General features: G+C 39.4%; 1 protein-coding gene across 3 annotated transcripts in view; it reads right to left on the reverse strand.

Moving 5' to 3' along the window:
• kiaa1549lb (KIAA1549-like b) overlaps nucleotides 1–15,582 on the reverse strand; it is a 56,045-nt gene that overhangs the window by 8,469 nt on the left and 31,994 nt on the right. For all 3 annotated transcript variants that reach the window (XM_005467147.4, XM_005467146.4, XM_005467148.4), the window contains exons 8-16: nucleotides 12,316–12,375; nucleotides 10,980–11,131; nucleotides 10,336–10,507; nucleotides 9,603–9,766; nucleotides 9,109–9,144; nucleotides 7,372–7,562; nucleotides 2,281–2,411; nucleotides 1,253–1,377; nucleotides 528–757 (exon numbers count right to left, since the gene is read on the reverse strand). In XM_005467147.4, coding sequence (XP_005467204.1) covers nucleotides 528–757; nucleotides 1,253–1,377; nucleotides 2,281–2,411; nucleotides 7,372–7,562; nucleotides 9,109–9,144; nucleotides 9,603–9,766; nucleotides 10,336–10,507; nucleotides 10,980–11,131; nucleotides 12,316–12,375 — 1,261 coding nt within the window. The remainder of the gene's footprint in view (nucleotides 1–527; nucleotides 758–1,252; nucleotides 1,378–2,280; nucleotides 2,412–7,371; nucleotides 7,563–9,108; nucleotides 9,145–9,602; nucleotides 9,767–10,335; nucleotides 10,508–10,979; nucleotides 11,132–12,315; nucleotides 12,376–15,582) is intronic.

Genomic DNA, 15,582 nt, shown 5'->3' on the forward strand with positions numbered 1-15,582 from the left:
TTCAAATAATTGTTTGAAAGACTTATTTTTTTCACAGTAAAATGGTCATCAAGTGAACACACAAACCCACTTTCTGGTTTGAACATTGCTGGTTAGCAGATGAGTGTGAGTTATTCTGATGTCTAAATGTAAAGTACAAGTACTACACATGTTTTTGTGCATCTGTATGTTTGAAACAGGACAGAACCAGCATAGTGGTCCATCCAAAACCCTGAATTATCTCCATTAGGGAAGCTCTGAGTTTGGATCAGTCTAATCAGAAAGGCCTAATGGGACTCCCACTACCTACTATGGCATAAATGGATAATAACAGTATTAGAGGAGGCACTTTCACTTATAGAGGTAAGCTAATTAGGCACAGCAGGGGTGAGCAGAGATTGCTAGCGGTCTATGATTAAAAGTCCAATCAACCAATATGAAGAACATGATACATGTGGTGGGTCAAACTTGTAAGCAAGAATGGATTTTTCTTTGTGTTGACAGTCAGTAAAATCTTGTTTCCAGCTGCTTCCCTACTCTCCCCTCACCTTCTGTGAGACTTGACATAAGTAGAACCTCGCTCATCATCAGGCTCCAGCGGTCTTCCATGCTCATCGGCAGCCCTCTCATGACCGTGTTGCTGTCTCTGTGCCACAGCCCGGCCACTGCTGCTGCCGTTGGCGGACGGGAAGTCATAATAGCCCTTTCTTTTAGCCTTCAGCCTCAGCTTGTTCCTGTAGTGTTCAATGTCCGACTTCTGCTTCAGTGCCAAGTTCACCTGCAGAGAGGGTAGGCCACAGGATGTAGCAGAACAGGGGACAATCAGAACAAATGCAGACATGAGGTTATTCTGTATGCGGTTACAGGTTTGTCTTAGAAGGCAGGTGTGAATAGAAGACTCTTAAGGGTTCGTCAGAAAATGAACCCTTATTAAAAATTCATTATGTTGCTTCAGTATTACAACTGACATAGAACCATCCACTTCCAGGTTTCTTCTTCTTTAGACTCACTGTAAGTTTTCTAAAAATGTTCTACTGGAAATCCTTCTTGGAAATGACAGCTGGATGAGGTTCCTATAAATATCAGATATTGATTAAAAATGTGTTTATTTGTGGGTAGCACAGAAAGATGTGACCTTTTGCCAACTTTTTCCTGGTGATTTTAAACTTAAGATAGAAGTATGCAAGGGCAGAATTCTATGTCTTCCAGCTTCTATGACACATTTTTTTGTTCAAAAAGTATCCGACTGAGAGGATGTGTGCATATGCATCACCTCTCCATTGACAATAGCTGAGTCCTGGCTGCGGTCAGAGGATGCTGGATGTGAGTAGTTGGTCTGAGCTGCCACTGGCTTTATGGAGATAAGCTGCAGGGAGCCAGAGGAGGTGTCATATGGATCTGAAGAACAGAGAAGGAGTTCACTCACAAAGAGACTACAAATACCTCTAATCATTACATTGTCAGTCAAAGAGGAATAAACGGTCACACTCTCTCATTGTCTGTCTGATAACCACCCCCGCCTGCCCACCCAAGGGCTCCTGTCACCTCTTCACACTGGGGATTATGTCAAACATCAGTTGTCTGTGTCAGCAAATGAGTTTTTGGATGGAGACAATAGATCACAAAGATAGATTTGGCTTCCAAACTTGTGGCATTGCATCTCTGTGATAAATGAAGAAAAACTGACTTTGCACTTTAGTTCCTCGTTCAGCATCAGACAAACTAGATTCGGTCCTAGCTTTCCCTTAACTCAGCTGATGAATTATTCAAATCTAAGCATTAAGAAAATCATAATCGAGCAACCCTGATCTAATTTAAAGAGTATTAGATTAATTTCAATCACATCCACCACATGTAGAACATTTAGCTTCAGTGGACGAGAATAGAACAGCAAATAATTCAACATCTAAATGGCTTTCGCTTAAACTGCACAGAATGCTAAAAGAGCACGAGAAGGCTGACTTCACATGGTCGTTTGGCTTTTCTTCTGTTTTGCATTAATACATGTGTTCAAGCATGTGTTTGTGTCAGTGTGTCACAGCATCTGCTAGTCTGACACGGTGTATTATGCCAGCAGACTCTCTGTTTCATGTATATTGATCAGATCCATCTATGCTTATTGCTGAACAGCTACCTATTTTGGAATATAAAAACAGCTGCAGTAGAAATGCAGTAGACATCCCTCCTATGCAAGTGTTTTGCATAGGACAGAATGGAAAAACATCTGTCATACACCTGACCTCGTCCGCAAAGGAGCTATAGAGCAAATTATTTGTATTTGCATCAGCGTGTGACTCTCACCGTCCCTCTTGCGAGTCTCCTCCTTTGTCAGTTTCTGCTGTGCTGTGATTTTCGACACCGTCAGGCCCCTGCCGGAATTGGGCTTCTCTGATTCGTTGCTGATGACGGAACCATCCTCACTTGGCAACTTGCTGCAAGTAACCATAGCAACAAGAAAGGCGGTGAGCTCTCAGGAAGCTGGGCTCAGAGCCAGGTTATGTCATCCCTCGCTTTAACAACCTCACCTTCCTCTCTCGCTCACTCAAGCCTTTGTCCTGTTACCACAATGTGCTATTACGTTATTTTTTTTTTGCATAGCAAAAAAAAAAGATAAAAAAGATGTGTGCCCACGTTAAAATCATCACTAAATGCTGCCTGCTCATAGTATATCAGTGAAATCAAGACTATTCAATCATGTATGTTCACTTTGTTCACTGAGACTCATTCATTTTGCAGTAAAATGAAAGCAAACAATAGAAAAATCATCTTACTGACAAAAAACTTTACCATTATTACATTTGAAACATGTAATAACAAGACAGCAATCGTCTAATTCTCTTGCTAAAAAAATTAGCAATATGAAGGACATTTATCTTCCCGTTTTGTGTCTGTACTACATATGCAGTGTCGATGTATGTGCAAAGTACATGTCAGACTAGCGTGCATTTATGTCCAGAGTGAAGCAAGGCTGGACAAACAATTGCTTCATCCAAACTGTTGTTTTTACTCGCTTCAAACGCCGTACTCTACTTGGAATTAGAGCCGATCAAGCCTCGGCTCAAAAGACCACGAGGCTGACAGTGACATCAAAGCTCCATGGTCTATCCCCTAATTGTCTGCCTAAAATTGATAACAGCAAAGAAAGACAGTGGAACAGTGGCTACCCTCCCCGTGCTCTAACTGAGGCAGTGCTGCAGAGCTAGCCCCACTCTATAGTCTGAGGCTGCATAGAAACGTATAAAATTTATATAGGTGGACAGATTTTGGTTACACTGTCGGTGTGAGAGAGTTTTAGGTTTAAGGCTATTAGAGATACAGTATATATGGATGCACATCATCATATAATAACATTATCCTGTGAAATGATTTTAGATGTTGACAAAAAAAAAAATATTTTTAGCCCACATTAGATTTAGTTAACAATATTTCCTTGCCTGTGATTTTGACTTTAAAAGCTAACGTTTTGGTTTTTACAGGCTATGTGTATTAGTTGATGCATGATAACAAATTGTTGAAATGCAACAGTGTGGCATTTTACCCCCTTTAATCTAAGTTTAAAGTATATCTAATATTCTACTCTCTTGTTATGCTGAATGGAAAGTCAATCAGAAAATAGCTCATCCGGCTCATAATCAATCACAATTGACAGGTTAATGTAATAGATGAAGTACAGAAAGAATTTTATGTTGTTTTTTGTCATTTGTTGGCTGTATTACACAAACTAATGACATCTAAAATCCACGGAGGCTCACAAACAGTTATATCTGCAAAAACTTAAGTAGCAATTCTTGTAAAAATGGAAAAAGCGCCAGTAAAATTACAAATATGACCATAACCTTGGGAACAGTTTCGGTGAAGCCCCATTAGCAGATCATTGTGCACAAGTTTCACTAAAATCTGACCAATACTTGAATTGTGTCATTGCAGAAGAGATGGTCGAGTTAACAGACCATCGATGGATGCGTCGATATCCCATAAGCTCATCAGTCATTCGTTTGGATGAGCTAAATAAACAGGATGGCAAAGTAAGTGAAACCACAGTATTCCTAGTCTATCGGTTTACATTATTGATGCGTCTAAATTTATGAAAAAGCTAAAACTAAAGGTTATTGTTTGACATTACCAAACAGTAAACAAAAATGAACAACCTTGAGCTCTCTGGTTAAGCGACACTTGGGAAAATTTTGAAGCACATGGTTCCTGTATTTTAGCACCATAGTAATAATAATAGCAGGATTTTAATTAATACTGGTAGTTTTACTTCTGCCTAATCAAGATTAGAAATTGGAGAGTATAATAGTCTTATAAAAATGAGTCACTGACACTGATGTTATTGGAACTGTTTTTAAAACCAATTAGTGTGATGGCCTTGCGTCAATAGTTGCTGTTTGGCCTGCTTTCTGCTTCTTCCTTTTTATTTCAGATACAAATCCCTGACTCTGTTTACCGCACTCGCCGACTGAATTCACGTGATCAGGAGTCTGTATAAGCTTCTTTTCTCCGAACGTGGTTCTCTCTCCTCCCACCTTGTAGGCTGGTGCCTTTTAGCCACCCAGCAAGATTTACATTTGCTATGATTTGATTGATTTTCAGTTATTCTCCTGGGTGGCCACCTTCATTTGTTTGTTTGGTTTATATTTGTTGAGCTGCTATTAATAAATGCTGACTTAGCTGAAATTGCTTCAGCATGGCCCTCCCTTCTTTGTTGTACTCTGAACCGACCAGGCAAAACACTACCAAATTTGCAACAGAAATGAATGAATGAAAAAATGCTACAAGAATTCCAAACTAACCTCTACAGCAAATGTTCTCCGCTCTGAAAACTTGGAGCCAGGCTTTGTTTTATAACAGATGAAGCGAGGACAGACCGCAGGGTGGAAAAAGGTAAATCATAGGCTTGGTACGTCTTAGGATAAGTGCATATAGCTGGTTAAAAACCAGGAAAATCTACTTAATGATGACATATGAAGACTTTAATAGCTTTTTGTTATTCATTAGTATCTTGATGAATAACAAATTAAAAACTTTTGCTGCCTCAGGAGTCTTTAAAATCATTAAGGCAGGACCACTAGCCCATAGATTCCCTTTTCTATTACATAAATTTTGTTCAATATCATTATCTTGCATGGCCTTGAAATATTATGCCCTTTTGCATTCCCTGATTAAATAATTTAGCATGATTTAACATGGCAATTAATTACCGAGACAGGGCGACTGACTGTCAGATGGGGAAAAAGGTCAATTTCACCTGCCCATGCAGAGAACTCTGCTTATAGCTGCCTATCACTCAGCACTGGGGTAAAATAAGGACAGAGCATAGGACAGGAAAATTTATGTTTTATCATCCTGCCTTTCTTTATATAACTCAGGCATTTTGCGCATGAGTAGTGATCCTGTGTGATAACACATATATTGTAAAAAAAAAAAAAAATCAATTAAATTATTTATTTAGGAAACACATAAAACTCAAAATCCAACCCTTCACAAATTTTCATCTGGCCCACCTTTTAGTTTACGTACAAGCTAACAACCTTACCCTATGTCACAAAGATGCAAATCCAATGCTGAAGCTAGACAGTTGTGTAGTACAACAGATGTCTTCGCTGAGCATAAAGAGAGGACCATGTGCATCCATTTCCCAAGAAACGATCTCATATACTTCTATTGTCATTTTGAAACCACATGCCAGCAAAGTTACAGAGCCATGTAGGGGGTATAGAGGCTTCAAAAAGTCACTGCCTAAAAAGAGGCAGGCAGCTACAAAAATGTGATTTTACAAGCCAAATCCCAAAGTGATGGAGCTGTAAAGGCAAGCTTCATAATAGAAGAGACAAGCCATTTAGTGGAGGATATTCACACGCAGCTACTGAGCTGTCATGTCGAGGTCTGTGAAATAGACAATACTACACTTGTAGAAATATGTGCACAAAAAAAAGGTTAAATTATTTTGCTTTTATCAGAATGTCTCTTCCTTTATTAAGTGACTCACACCAGAATGTAGTTTGTTTGACTAAACAGTATGATGGTTAGGCAACATGTGGAAGTTTTAGGGGGCTTTCTGTGGAATAATTTATGTATAAGAAAGCTCTACGGGACATCAACAACAATATAATTCAGGATATTTTTATTATTTTTGATTAAATGAAACCATGTTAGTGCTCTCATTTCCCAGTCTGACCCTAGTGAAATTGAGTTTGATACCCCTGCTTTAGAAAACATCAGCATCCTGACTGAAGTATACAACTCAGACAGCTGGGAGGTTGAGCAAAGCCTGAAAATGTAAGTTGTAGCTTTGTTTTAATCTTATGTGATATGACCTTTCCTCAGCACCATCATCATATCGGATCATGATTTATGTCCTCAGAGTTCTTGGCTTAACTCACTAACAGATGATAGCTAAAGCTACATGGATTGTAAAAACTTTATTTATTTTATTTTTTATTTTTTGTGAAAAATATCGGGCCTAGCACAGAACCCTGTGGATCTCCATGATCATATGTGTGTGCGGAAGACTCATTAGTTATATGAACAAATAAGGATTTATTGGACACAATGCATTTCCTTTAATGTCTAGTGTCATAGTAGTTATTCTCAGAGCTAATGCCAAGAAAAACAAACTGAATAAAGATCAGCAGTTTCTAAAGCTGCTCTACTTGATCATACATCTGCCAGCTCTGTATGAAGACTAGGTTTTTTTCTTCTTCTCTTTTTGGTCAGAACTTTATTTGTAAAGAAGCTCATTAAGTCATTACTACTGATAGTTAATGGGATACAAGGTTCAAGAGGGCTGTGATAAACAGAGCTGTGCTATTCCCTCAGGTCTATTTTTATGTTCTGTTTCTGTTTGCCTTCTCTAAGCCAATCAGCTCCCACTCCTTGTTCTTTAAATCCTGCCTTGAAAATCATCATGCATCCCTTCTCTTCCTCTCCATCTCCACCTCATTTGTAATGTCCAAGACGTCTCATTCAAAATCTCCATCAGCCATCTGCTTACTCTGCTCCACCACCAGCTTCTAGGCTCCAGGGGGTCCTGTCACTATCTCCTACTGTCATCTGGGACTCTGCTTTATGATGTCACTTCTAATCAGTCTACCTGCCAAAATACTTCAGTTTGCATGGTCCATTTCTGCTTATTGTGCTTGCACTACACTCTGAAAAAATTATGACACAATTTTTAATTAACATGTCACAGGCAAGTTTTCAAGTATTTTGGGGGGGTTTGCACACTCATACACACCAAAAAACTGTAGACAAACAAACACCTAAATTAACTGTTTTCTTATAAAATAATGAACACATAATCATTGCTATAATATGAGTAACATTATGCATTTTTTCTACCCCAGATCAATACAGGTCACGTAGGTAAAAAACATTTAGAGTGAGCGATACCTTTTGTGTTTGTCAGTGGTGAGACTTTTCTTGTTGGCAGTTCCATCTTGTTGCAGAGCCTTTTCTAGTGAAAGTGGTGTGTCCCGTATTTGTAGAGACATCACTAAGGTATCCTGACTGACAGGCAGTGTTTCCTCATCTCCTCCTTGTTGGCCAAGGTGCTGTTTGGCATAGTCAAAACCTTGGACTGGCTGATAGACAAGTTGGGTGAAAATGCAGAGTGACAAAAAGTATAGCTGAAGTGAGAGTGATTTCTTTTTCACATACCTCTTGTCAAAAAAAAGTAACCATTTCAAGCAACACAGAACTAAACTGGCCAGAACGAGTGTTACAAATATCTCAGTATAGCTAAAATACACAGTGCATATTTTGATGTCCAAAGGATTTAGGGAAAAGAAGTGGGGATTACTGCACCGCTGCGCCTTTAAAAAAGATAAGCACAGATTTAACTGAGGCCCTTTTTCATGTTCTTCCAAATTCTTGTCAAATAAATGACTTGCAGTGGGCGGTGACAAAAATGGGATTTGCAGACTTTCACAGAAATACAGCAATAAAGTTATATATTAAAAAATATTTGAGGACAAGCGAGAAAAGGTACAGGCTTCTACCTAACACTTGAAACCAATATGCTAAAAAAAAAACAGTAGTAGCCAAAATACTTCAGACCCACTCACTAATACATACACATACGTTAAAATATTTAGGACCGCTCCCATCACAGTGTCATAAATTGTCAGACACACATCACTGCCTCAAAGTAACCCAGACATGGTGCAAAATCACAAAGTGTGACACTCCTGTGAACATTCATCCTCTCTCTGCTGATAGAGCACACACACACAGAGAAACAATTTTCACTGAATCCTGTCTTCTCACTAACTGAAACCACTACTGTTGCTGGTTTCAAAAGAGAAAACTCTAACAAGGGTGTGTGATGAAACGAGTTGGCTGGCTGACGCTGAGTAATGTAGAAGAGCTAGCACAAGAGACTTATTTAAATTTTACCTATCTGAAGCTATCTTTGAGCAACTGAGCGTTTTTACATTACTTATTAGAAGGAACTGGATATTCTTTCACTAAAGATTTTTCATAACATTGAGTATTTCATATTTTATAGAATTTAGCTGGTATGTTGGGGTTTTTTTACATCATAAGACTTTGCAGGATCTTTTGCAGTCTAATACTGAAGATTTTATTGCTTTCTCACTAATGAAAATTCATAAATAAGACAGTGGGATACGCTGAGCGTTATACTTTGCATCTTCATGTATCTACAGTGATGTATGTCAGTAAACCACTGAGTCCAAACACGACACGCATGCAGCTGGAGATATTAGGTAATTGCCGAAACTCTGAATGGAGCAATAACTAAACCAGTTTTCCATTTTCGCTACACAAACTAAGCAATTATGAGCATACACACAAATAAAAGCGCTCATTCTGCTGGTAAACCATTCCTTGCAAGCCTTAGTCTTTCAGATTTGTCATGTGGTGACTGCTATACTGTAACAAGTACAGGCAATGCCATTCTTTTATCTAGGGAAATCTCATTGTTGCAGGTTTGATAGTCAGAATTCCTGTTGTACCCTTAGTTTTCATCAGCACAGCAGGATTTATTACAATATATAATAGCTGCTGTCTGCCCAAAATCCCATTCAAATCCCACTGCTGGCACAGCTGAGCCTTGAAAATGAAAACACAGATCAGTAATGAGAAGGAATACAGAGAAATAGATACCTGGTGATAATAGCCCACATCTCTCCGGTACGCCATCTAAAAGCCAGAGAAAATGTTTTAAACAGTGTATGTGTGATTTGGGTTTGTGTTCAGAATTGACTAGGATCCTGCTAATGCATTAAAAGAGGGCACTGAAATGGGATAATGCAGATACTGTTGAATAAAATACAGAAAACACAAAATCCGAAATACTAACAAACAAAAAGTCGCTAACATATCCCAGCATCACCGACCCTGATCACACAATGACAGATGGCAGACATCGCACAATCTGTAGTCTGTAGCTGCTAAATAAAGTGACAGACAGTACGTCTCTTAATGTTGCATTTATCGGAAAAAAAAATCCCTGAACTCAAGGTCTTCACGTCTTTGTCTAGCCAAGAATCCAAACCTTCAAATTAAGACAAGCAGCAAATGGTCACGAAGCTTGAAAATATCTTTAAACAATGAATTGATTACCAAAATATAGCTCAGTACATGAATAAGATAAATACCTTAGCTCGAGGGTTAAGGTTACCGATGGCATCAGCTTTGAAGTCATTCTTATTCTTCCTGCACAGCACAGCTGTGATGATGATAATAATGAGTGTTACTACGGAGATCGGGGCCAAAACAGCAGCGATTATCCAAAGGTTATTAGGAGGGTTCTTGACGACAGCTGAAAAAAATTTAAATAAGTTGTTGATTTTTTTATTTTTTGTTGTTTCTTTGTTTTTTTTTTACCTGTCATTACTTTATGACATCCAGTAGGCTCTAAATGATAACCATTTGTCCTTTGATTTGTTCATTAAAATATAATGGAGTCCTCAGCATGTTGTATTGACAAAACATGAAGAACCATTCATTACACTGCAGCACTGCATACGGCTCAAGCTGACATACACTGCGCCTCATTCAGCTATTGCAGGCGACAATCCAGTGCATAGGAGAATGCTGCATGCCCCCTCCCACCCCTGCCACCCACAAACTCTGTCTCACCCTTTCCCCCCCCTTGTCTCTTCTCTTAGCAGCAAGCTGCACTGTAGCCCAAACAAACAATGTCCCGCTGGGAGCATTTCAGAGAGATTAGACAGCAAAGAGCTTTCTCAACCTTTTCTTCTATGTCTCTCACCACAACACCAGCTTTTCTTTTCCAAACTCGGCATGAATCATGTGTTTTGATTCGCCTGTCTCTGTGTTTGCGTCACTTTTCCTAGCTGTCAAATGCTAGAAGGATGCTTTGCTTACGTTCTGCTTGCACCTGGACAAAGTAGCCCAGGGTGAGCGCCATAGTCTGAGAATCCACTGTGTTCAGGACCTTGGCAGCTGATGTGCCCAATAAAGGAATGCCATTGTGTTGGACATAGTAGGTCATCTCGGCCGGATTCTTCAACCCTGAGATCCGGCGGATGCTCACCATCTGATTGGGTATGAAAAGGGATGTGTGTGTGTGTGAACTGCTGTACAATCATCATAAACCTATTCAACAGCTATTACAATGTCTTATGTACCAACTTATATTTCACAAAATACAACAAAAATAAAATCTTGTATTTAGGAGAGTTTCTTATGATGAAAAACTGCATGAAAAAAGAAAGGACTTGTTGAGTAAAATATTCAACCTCTGACTTGTTTTGATGAGCAATTACCACATGATGAGCTGAGAAGCTACCTAATTATCAGGGGTTGACCACAAATAATCGTGCAAGCGTGTGCAGAAGTGCGTATCAAAGTGTACATCTTATGAAATATTCATACTGTTGGGAGAAAAAAGCCCACGAAACAAATTTGACTAATCTGACTTCTGACATGCCAAGGCAGTCAGGCAAAACATCAGAATAAGAATCTTAGATGACTGGCATTCCCTACAGGCTGCAGTGCCAGTTTCTTACCTGGACAGTGTAGCTGCCTACAGTCGTTGCTCGTCTAAAACGAGTGCCCTGCTGGCCCGCCAACACAAACAACTCTGCCAGGCGCTGTTCCATTAGACTGGCGAAGCTCTGGTACTGTCCCTCCAGGCTGGCATTATCCACATCCTGGATCACTGCAAATGTAGTTGAAATAAAGAGGATGGCCAGATTGTTGTGAAGAGAAAAAAAATATATGGTTGGCAAGGGCAGAAAGGAGTACAAAAGAAAAGACAGAGGCACAGTTAGAAATGTGTGTGTCTGTGTGTGTGCGGGTTGTAATATAGTGTAGCTTGCTTCGGAATTCAATTCAGCTTTCATTATTGGCATGACCAGTTAAAGTGTTGCCAAAGCACTGTTAATTCTGATATGAACTTATGAGACATTCAGAACCTTGTTATAAATAGGAAAAAGCAGCAAAGCTATAATTCTGGTTGGATCTCATCTTCAGTGTGGGGCTGACTTTCAAGTGACTCAAAGTGTCACTGGAGTAGGTGTAGAGCAACAGATTGTGATCTGAAAGACTCGTTCAGTTTGACAACTTACAGATATACAACAACAAATGAGCCACAACATTAAAACCCCTGACAGCTGTCGCAAATACTACTGATCATCTCATTATAATGAAATGTTCTGCTCGGACAACCTGGGTTCTGCCCCCTCCCTCCAAGCAGAACATTACACCCTTGCACACTGATATAACTGATCAGGAAAGGTTTTAGAAAATCACCAATATGTGCATTGACGGAGCCTCCAAACTCTCCTGAATCCCAACCAGATAGAACGTACTGGAATTACCCCAATTAAAGGATGCCCCACCCACAGAACCCACAGAGCACAAAGGATCTGTTGCTAAACACCATACCTGGCATGCCCACATCCCAACAGATACAGTAACAGCTGTTTTAGCACTATAGTGAAAATCTGCACAACATTAAGCAGGTTGTTTTAATTCTGAGGCTGATCAGTGTATTGCTCCTCAGCCAATTTAGTCATTTAAAAACACCCACAGAGAAAACATTTACTAGGACTCATTTTGTACTTTATTTCTCCTCTGGAATGAGACAGTTCATCAGTTCATTTCTTAAAGTTCCCATGAATATTTTCAAAACTGTAGAAGTAGAATGTTCCAGGAAGTCGTTGGAGGACTGGGAATCGGTTGCATTTGATGACTGGTCATAAGTAGATGGCAATTCCTAAGTAAATAATCCACTCACAAAGCAAGAGCAAAGCATTATCAAAATCAAATTTTCAATATTATAGACAACGAGTTTCCCAATGAGCTCTGATTTTAACAGTCAGGAAGCAATGATATCCCTACCTGTAACAACCCAGAAGTCTCTGGTTGCTATTGAAGTGTTCAGATTGTGATATTCCATTGCTGTAACGACAACAAAAAAGTTGAAAGCAAAGTTAATACCAATATATGATTTCCACACAGTAGTGTAGCTTACATTTGCCTTTGCACGCCGAGATTTTACGATGAATGCTCTGTTGCACAATTGTATATGACCTGAATATAATCAACATACAAAAAAAGCCCATCATATTTATTGATGCAAGTGTGAAGCATTTTGGTGGTGTTAATTTGGCCCGAACATACCAACACTTCTGAAGCCTTTCAAGAAAAATGTACAGTAAGCCGTTGAAGGTTTGGCACATTTTGTGTGTTGATATCTCACTTTAAAGGCTCATTATCACTGAATGTCAGACAAATACAGAAGCAAGGGAAGCTTTAAGCAGTCTGAGCTCTGGTTGTCTCTGTGTTCTGTTACATCTATTTCCTGCCTGATTAAGCTGTTGTGCTAGAGACTGGTGCAGTGTTTTGGGGAATGCTGTATCAGTGGTCTGTGAAAGCACACTCACAGAACTGTACACTCAGGCATGACAGGAGAGACGGGTGGGGGAGAAGGGTGAGAGGAATAGTAAGGGCTTTAGCAACAATAATGGATAGGGCTGAAAGGCTGTCAGCAAAATCAGTTCAGTGCTGTCTATAAGCTTCAGTCATTTGCACTAACAATCAGCAAGGTTTAGCAAGCTTTTGTGTGAACCTCTGCTGTTTTCTGATGAGAACGTTGAAAATCCCAAATATTCTCCAGCAAAAGCTATTATTAATTTTCCCTACTTTGTACCTTCACATGTTGAAAAGTTAAATGATCTAGTCTAAAATGGTAACATTTCCAAATAGCTTCACTCATTACATTTGAGAAAGGTTGTTGCAAATCAGGGGGTGTAAAAGAGCTGAACTCAGCAGTCCAGACTGCACGTTGGAACGTATGAGATCGCGGGCCTTTGCTGTCAGAGCAGAGCCTAAGGTGGCAGGAGAATCCCCCACAGTTAATTATTTACTGCAATAATTGGCTTTGAAGTGAGGAGGCAGCCGCTGCTAGCATATGCTTGCACCTCCTGTGAGCAGTGTAATATCACTAACTGTGAGGCTACAAAACAAACAAAATCACTGTTACACGCTTCTGTCTTTAACCCCACTGTCTCTCTGGCATTTTCCTCCATGTCAGTATCTGCTCCCTCAGTCTCTTCTTTTTACCGAGATTGCCTTCCTCTCTTTCTGTGCTCAGCAACTGAAACAATATGCCTGTAGGCAACTTGATTTTCTAACTTAATTCAGGCTCAACACAAAGTGGTTTTTAGTTTAATGCTCACTACTGGAAATCCTATCTATCTTGATTTCAACAATGTGAAACCCAAGACTGCTATCTATCCTCAGAGGCACTTAGGTCAGATCCCAGATTTGTCAGATTGGAAGACGCAAACCAAACGTAAAATATTTAATCTTACATTCTTTTCTTTCTTCTGCCCAGGACACACCAGGCTATGAGCAGGGAAACTTCTCTTTCTAGACAGGCACATAGATGCTTTTGGAGCATAAGAGCTTCGTTTAGTATTTTTAACCGTTAGAGGTAGCACCCCTTTTGTTTTGTCTCAGTAGCACAACCTTTGGACCATCTTACTTCTTAAAATTCAGTTTTAGAGGCTTTTCTCGTTCCCAATACAGAGCAAGTACCTTCTTGTGTAAATACTGTGATTAGGCTAACATGAGTGCAACACTGGCGACACTCTAGATATTATATATTTTTAAAAAGACATGGTAAAAAACTAAAAAATTAACCAACAGAGAGGTCATAGCTTTATTGAGCTCATATCGCATGGAGAAAATGCAACTATCTTTGACTCATGACACTGAAATCTCATATATTTTGATAACAATTTCCTTTAACTTGTTACTAAACATAAACCATACAGAAAATTGATGTGAACTGAAAATATAGAGGCGATAAAAGGATTCAAAGAAATTAGAAAATCCACAAGAAAAGGTGAGGATTCATTACAATCACTGGCATGCTATTAAATTACTTCAGAGTTCCTATTGGTGATGTGAATGGAAAACATTATTACCATTATTTGACAAACGTTAACACTCAGTTCTGAATCCTTCTAAGATCCAAACAAGTTTAGAGGTATAGAGGTTAGAAAATCTGTTTGGTCTCTTCCCACAATGTCCTTAGCAACAGCAGAACATGAAGAAGACTAAAAGTTCAAATAAAATGTAACTAAGACTGAACTCAGGCAGAGGTTATTACAAGGAAGCCTATAGTCCTATATAAAGTATCAGCTCTGGTGTGATCCTGACCATGACAATGTCCAAGTCCAATGATTAACAATTTCTCAAACTGACCACAGTCTAGAAATATTCAAGCACTGAACCTGGTTAGAAACTATTGCAATCAAGCTGGGGAGTCTTGTTTCTGCTTGAATAGAAAGCAAACCAGAGGTGCAGTTTCCACACATCAGCCTCTTTAAATCCACAGCTTGTCCTGTGGCTTCCTCTTTATTCCTGAAGTCTGCTTGACCCAGTGAGTCTTTAAATAGAATCTCTCCAGACCTGTTTGAGCTAGATAACAGGTTTGCTTACACTGGATTACATAATGCAAGACACTAAGGCCCATTTTGCACATATAATCTTTAAGATAATAATGCTACGGGTAAAGCGTGAGCAGGACATCAGTGCTCTCAGTGTCTGCACAGGATGCCTTCAGGTTAGGAAACACACCTTTTGTATGAACTTGTAATGATCAAAACGTAACTCCGACGAGCACGAGAGAAAAAACTGAAAAAGTGCCTCGCTGTACGACTGCTGAACACGAAAGATCATTTCCCCTTCCGATGCATTTGGCTATTATCTGCAGGGGTTTCAAGCAAAATGTGCGATGTAATATGACAGGTTGACTTCGGGGTACATGATGGATTATATCTAGCTGTTGCTGACTTGCTACTTCTGGTTAACACATTCTGAAGGTCCCATTGCTTTTGTTTACACATACTGCAGCGCATCAAGGAAGCACAACTCCAGAAGCCAGTATGCAAAGTGTTGCTGATGATAGACATAGACTGAAGCACAAAAAATCTCCAGGCGATTTCTGGGTAAAATTCTGTTTGTGTGTGTGTATCAGAGTAGTTCTGTTGCTCAACCTTCATTGTACATTTACTGTGAACCGGGTCAAGCAAAACAACAAATCCCTCCTTTAGGGATTAATAACGTACCATAAAAATAAGTCTCATTATATTGCAT

The sequence above is a fragment of the Oreochromis niloticus genome, linkage group LG1, assembly GCF_001858045.2.
Source record: "Oreochromis niloticus isolate F11D_XX linkage group LG1, O_niloticus_UMD_NMBU, whole genome shotgun sequence".
In the NCBI taxonomy this organism is placed as follows: Eukaryota; Metazoa; Chordata; class Actinopteri; order Cichliformes; family Cichlidae; genus Oreochromis; species Oreochromis niloticus.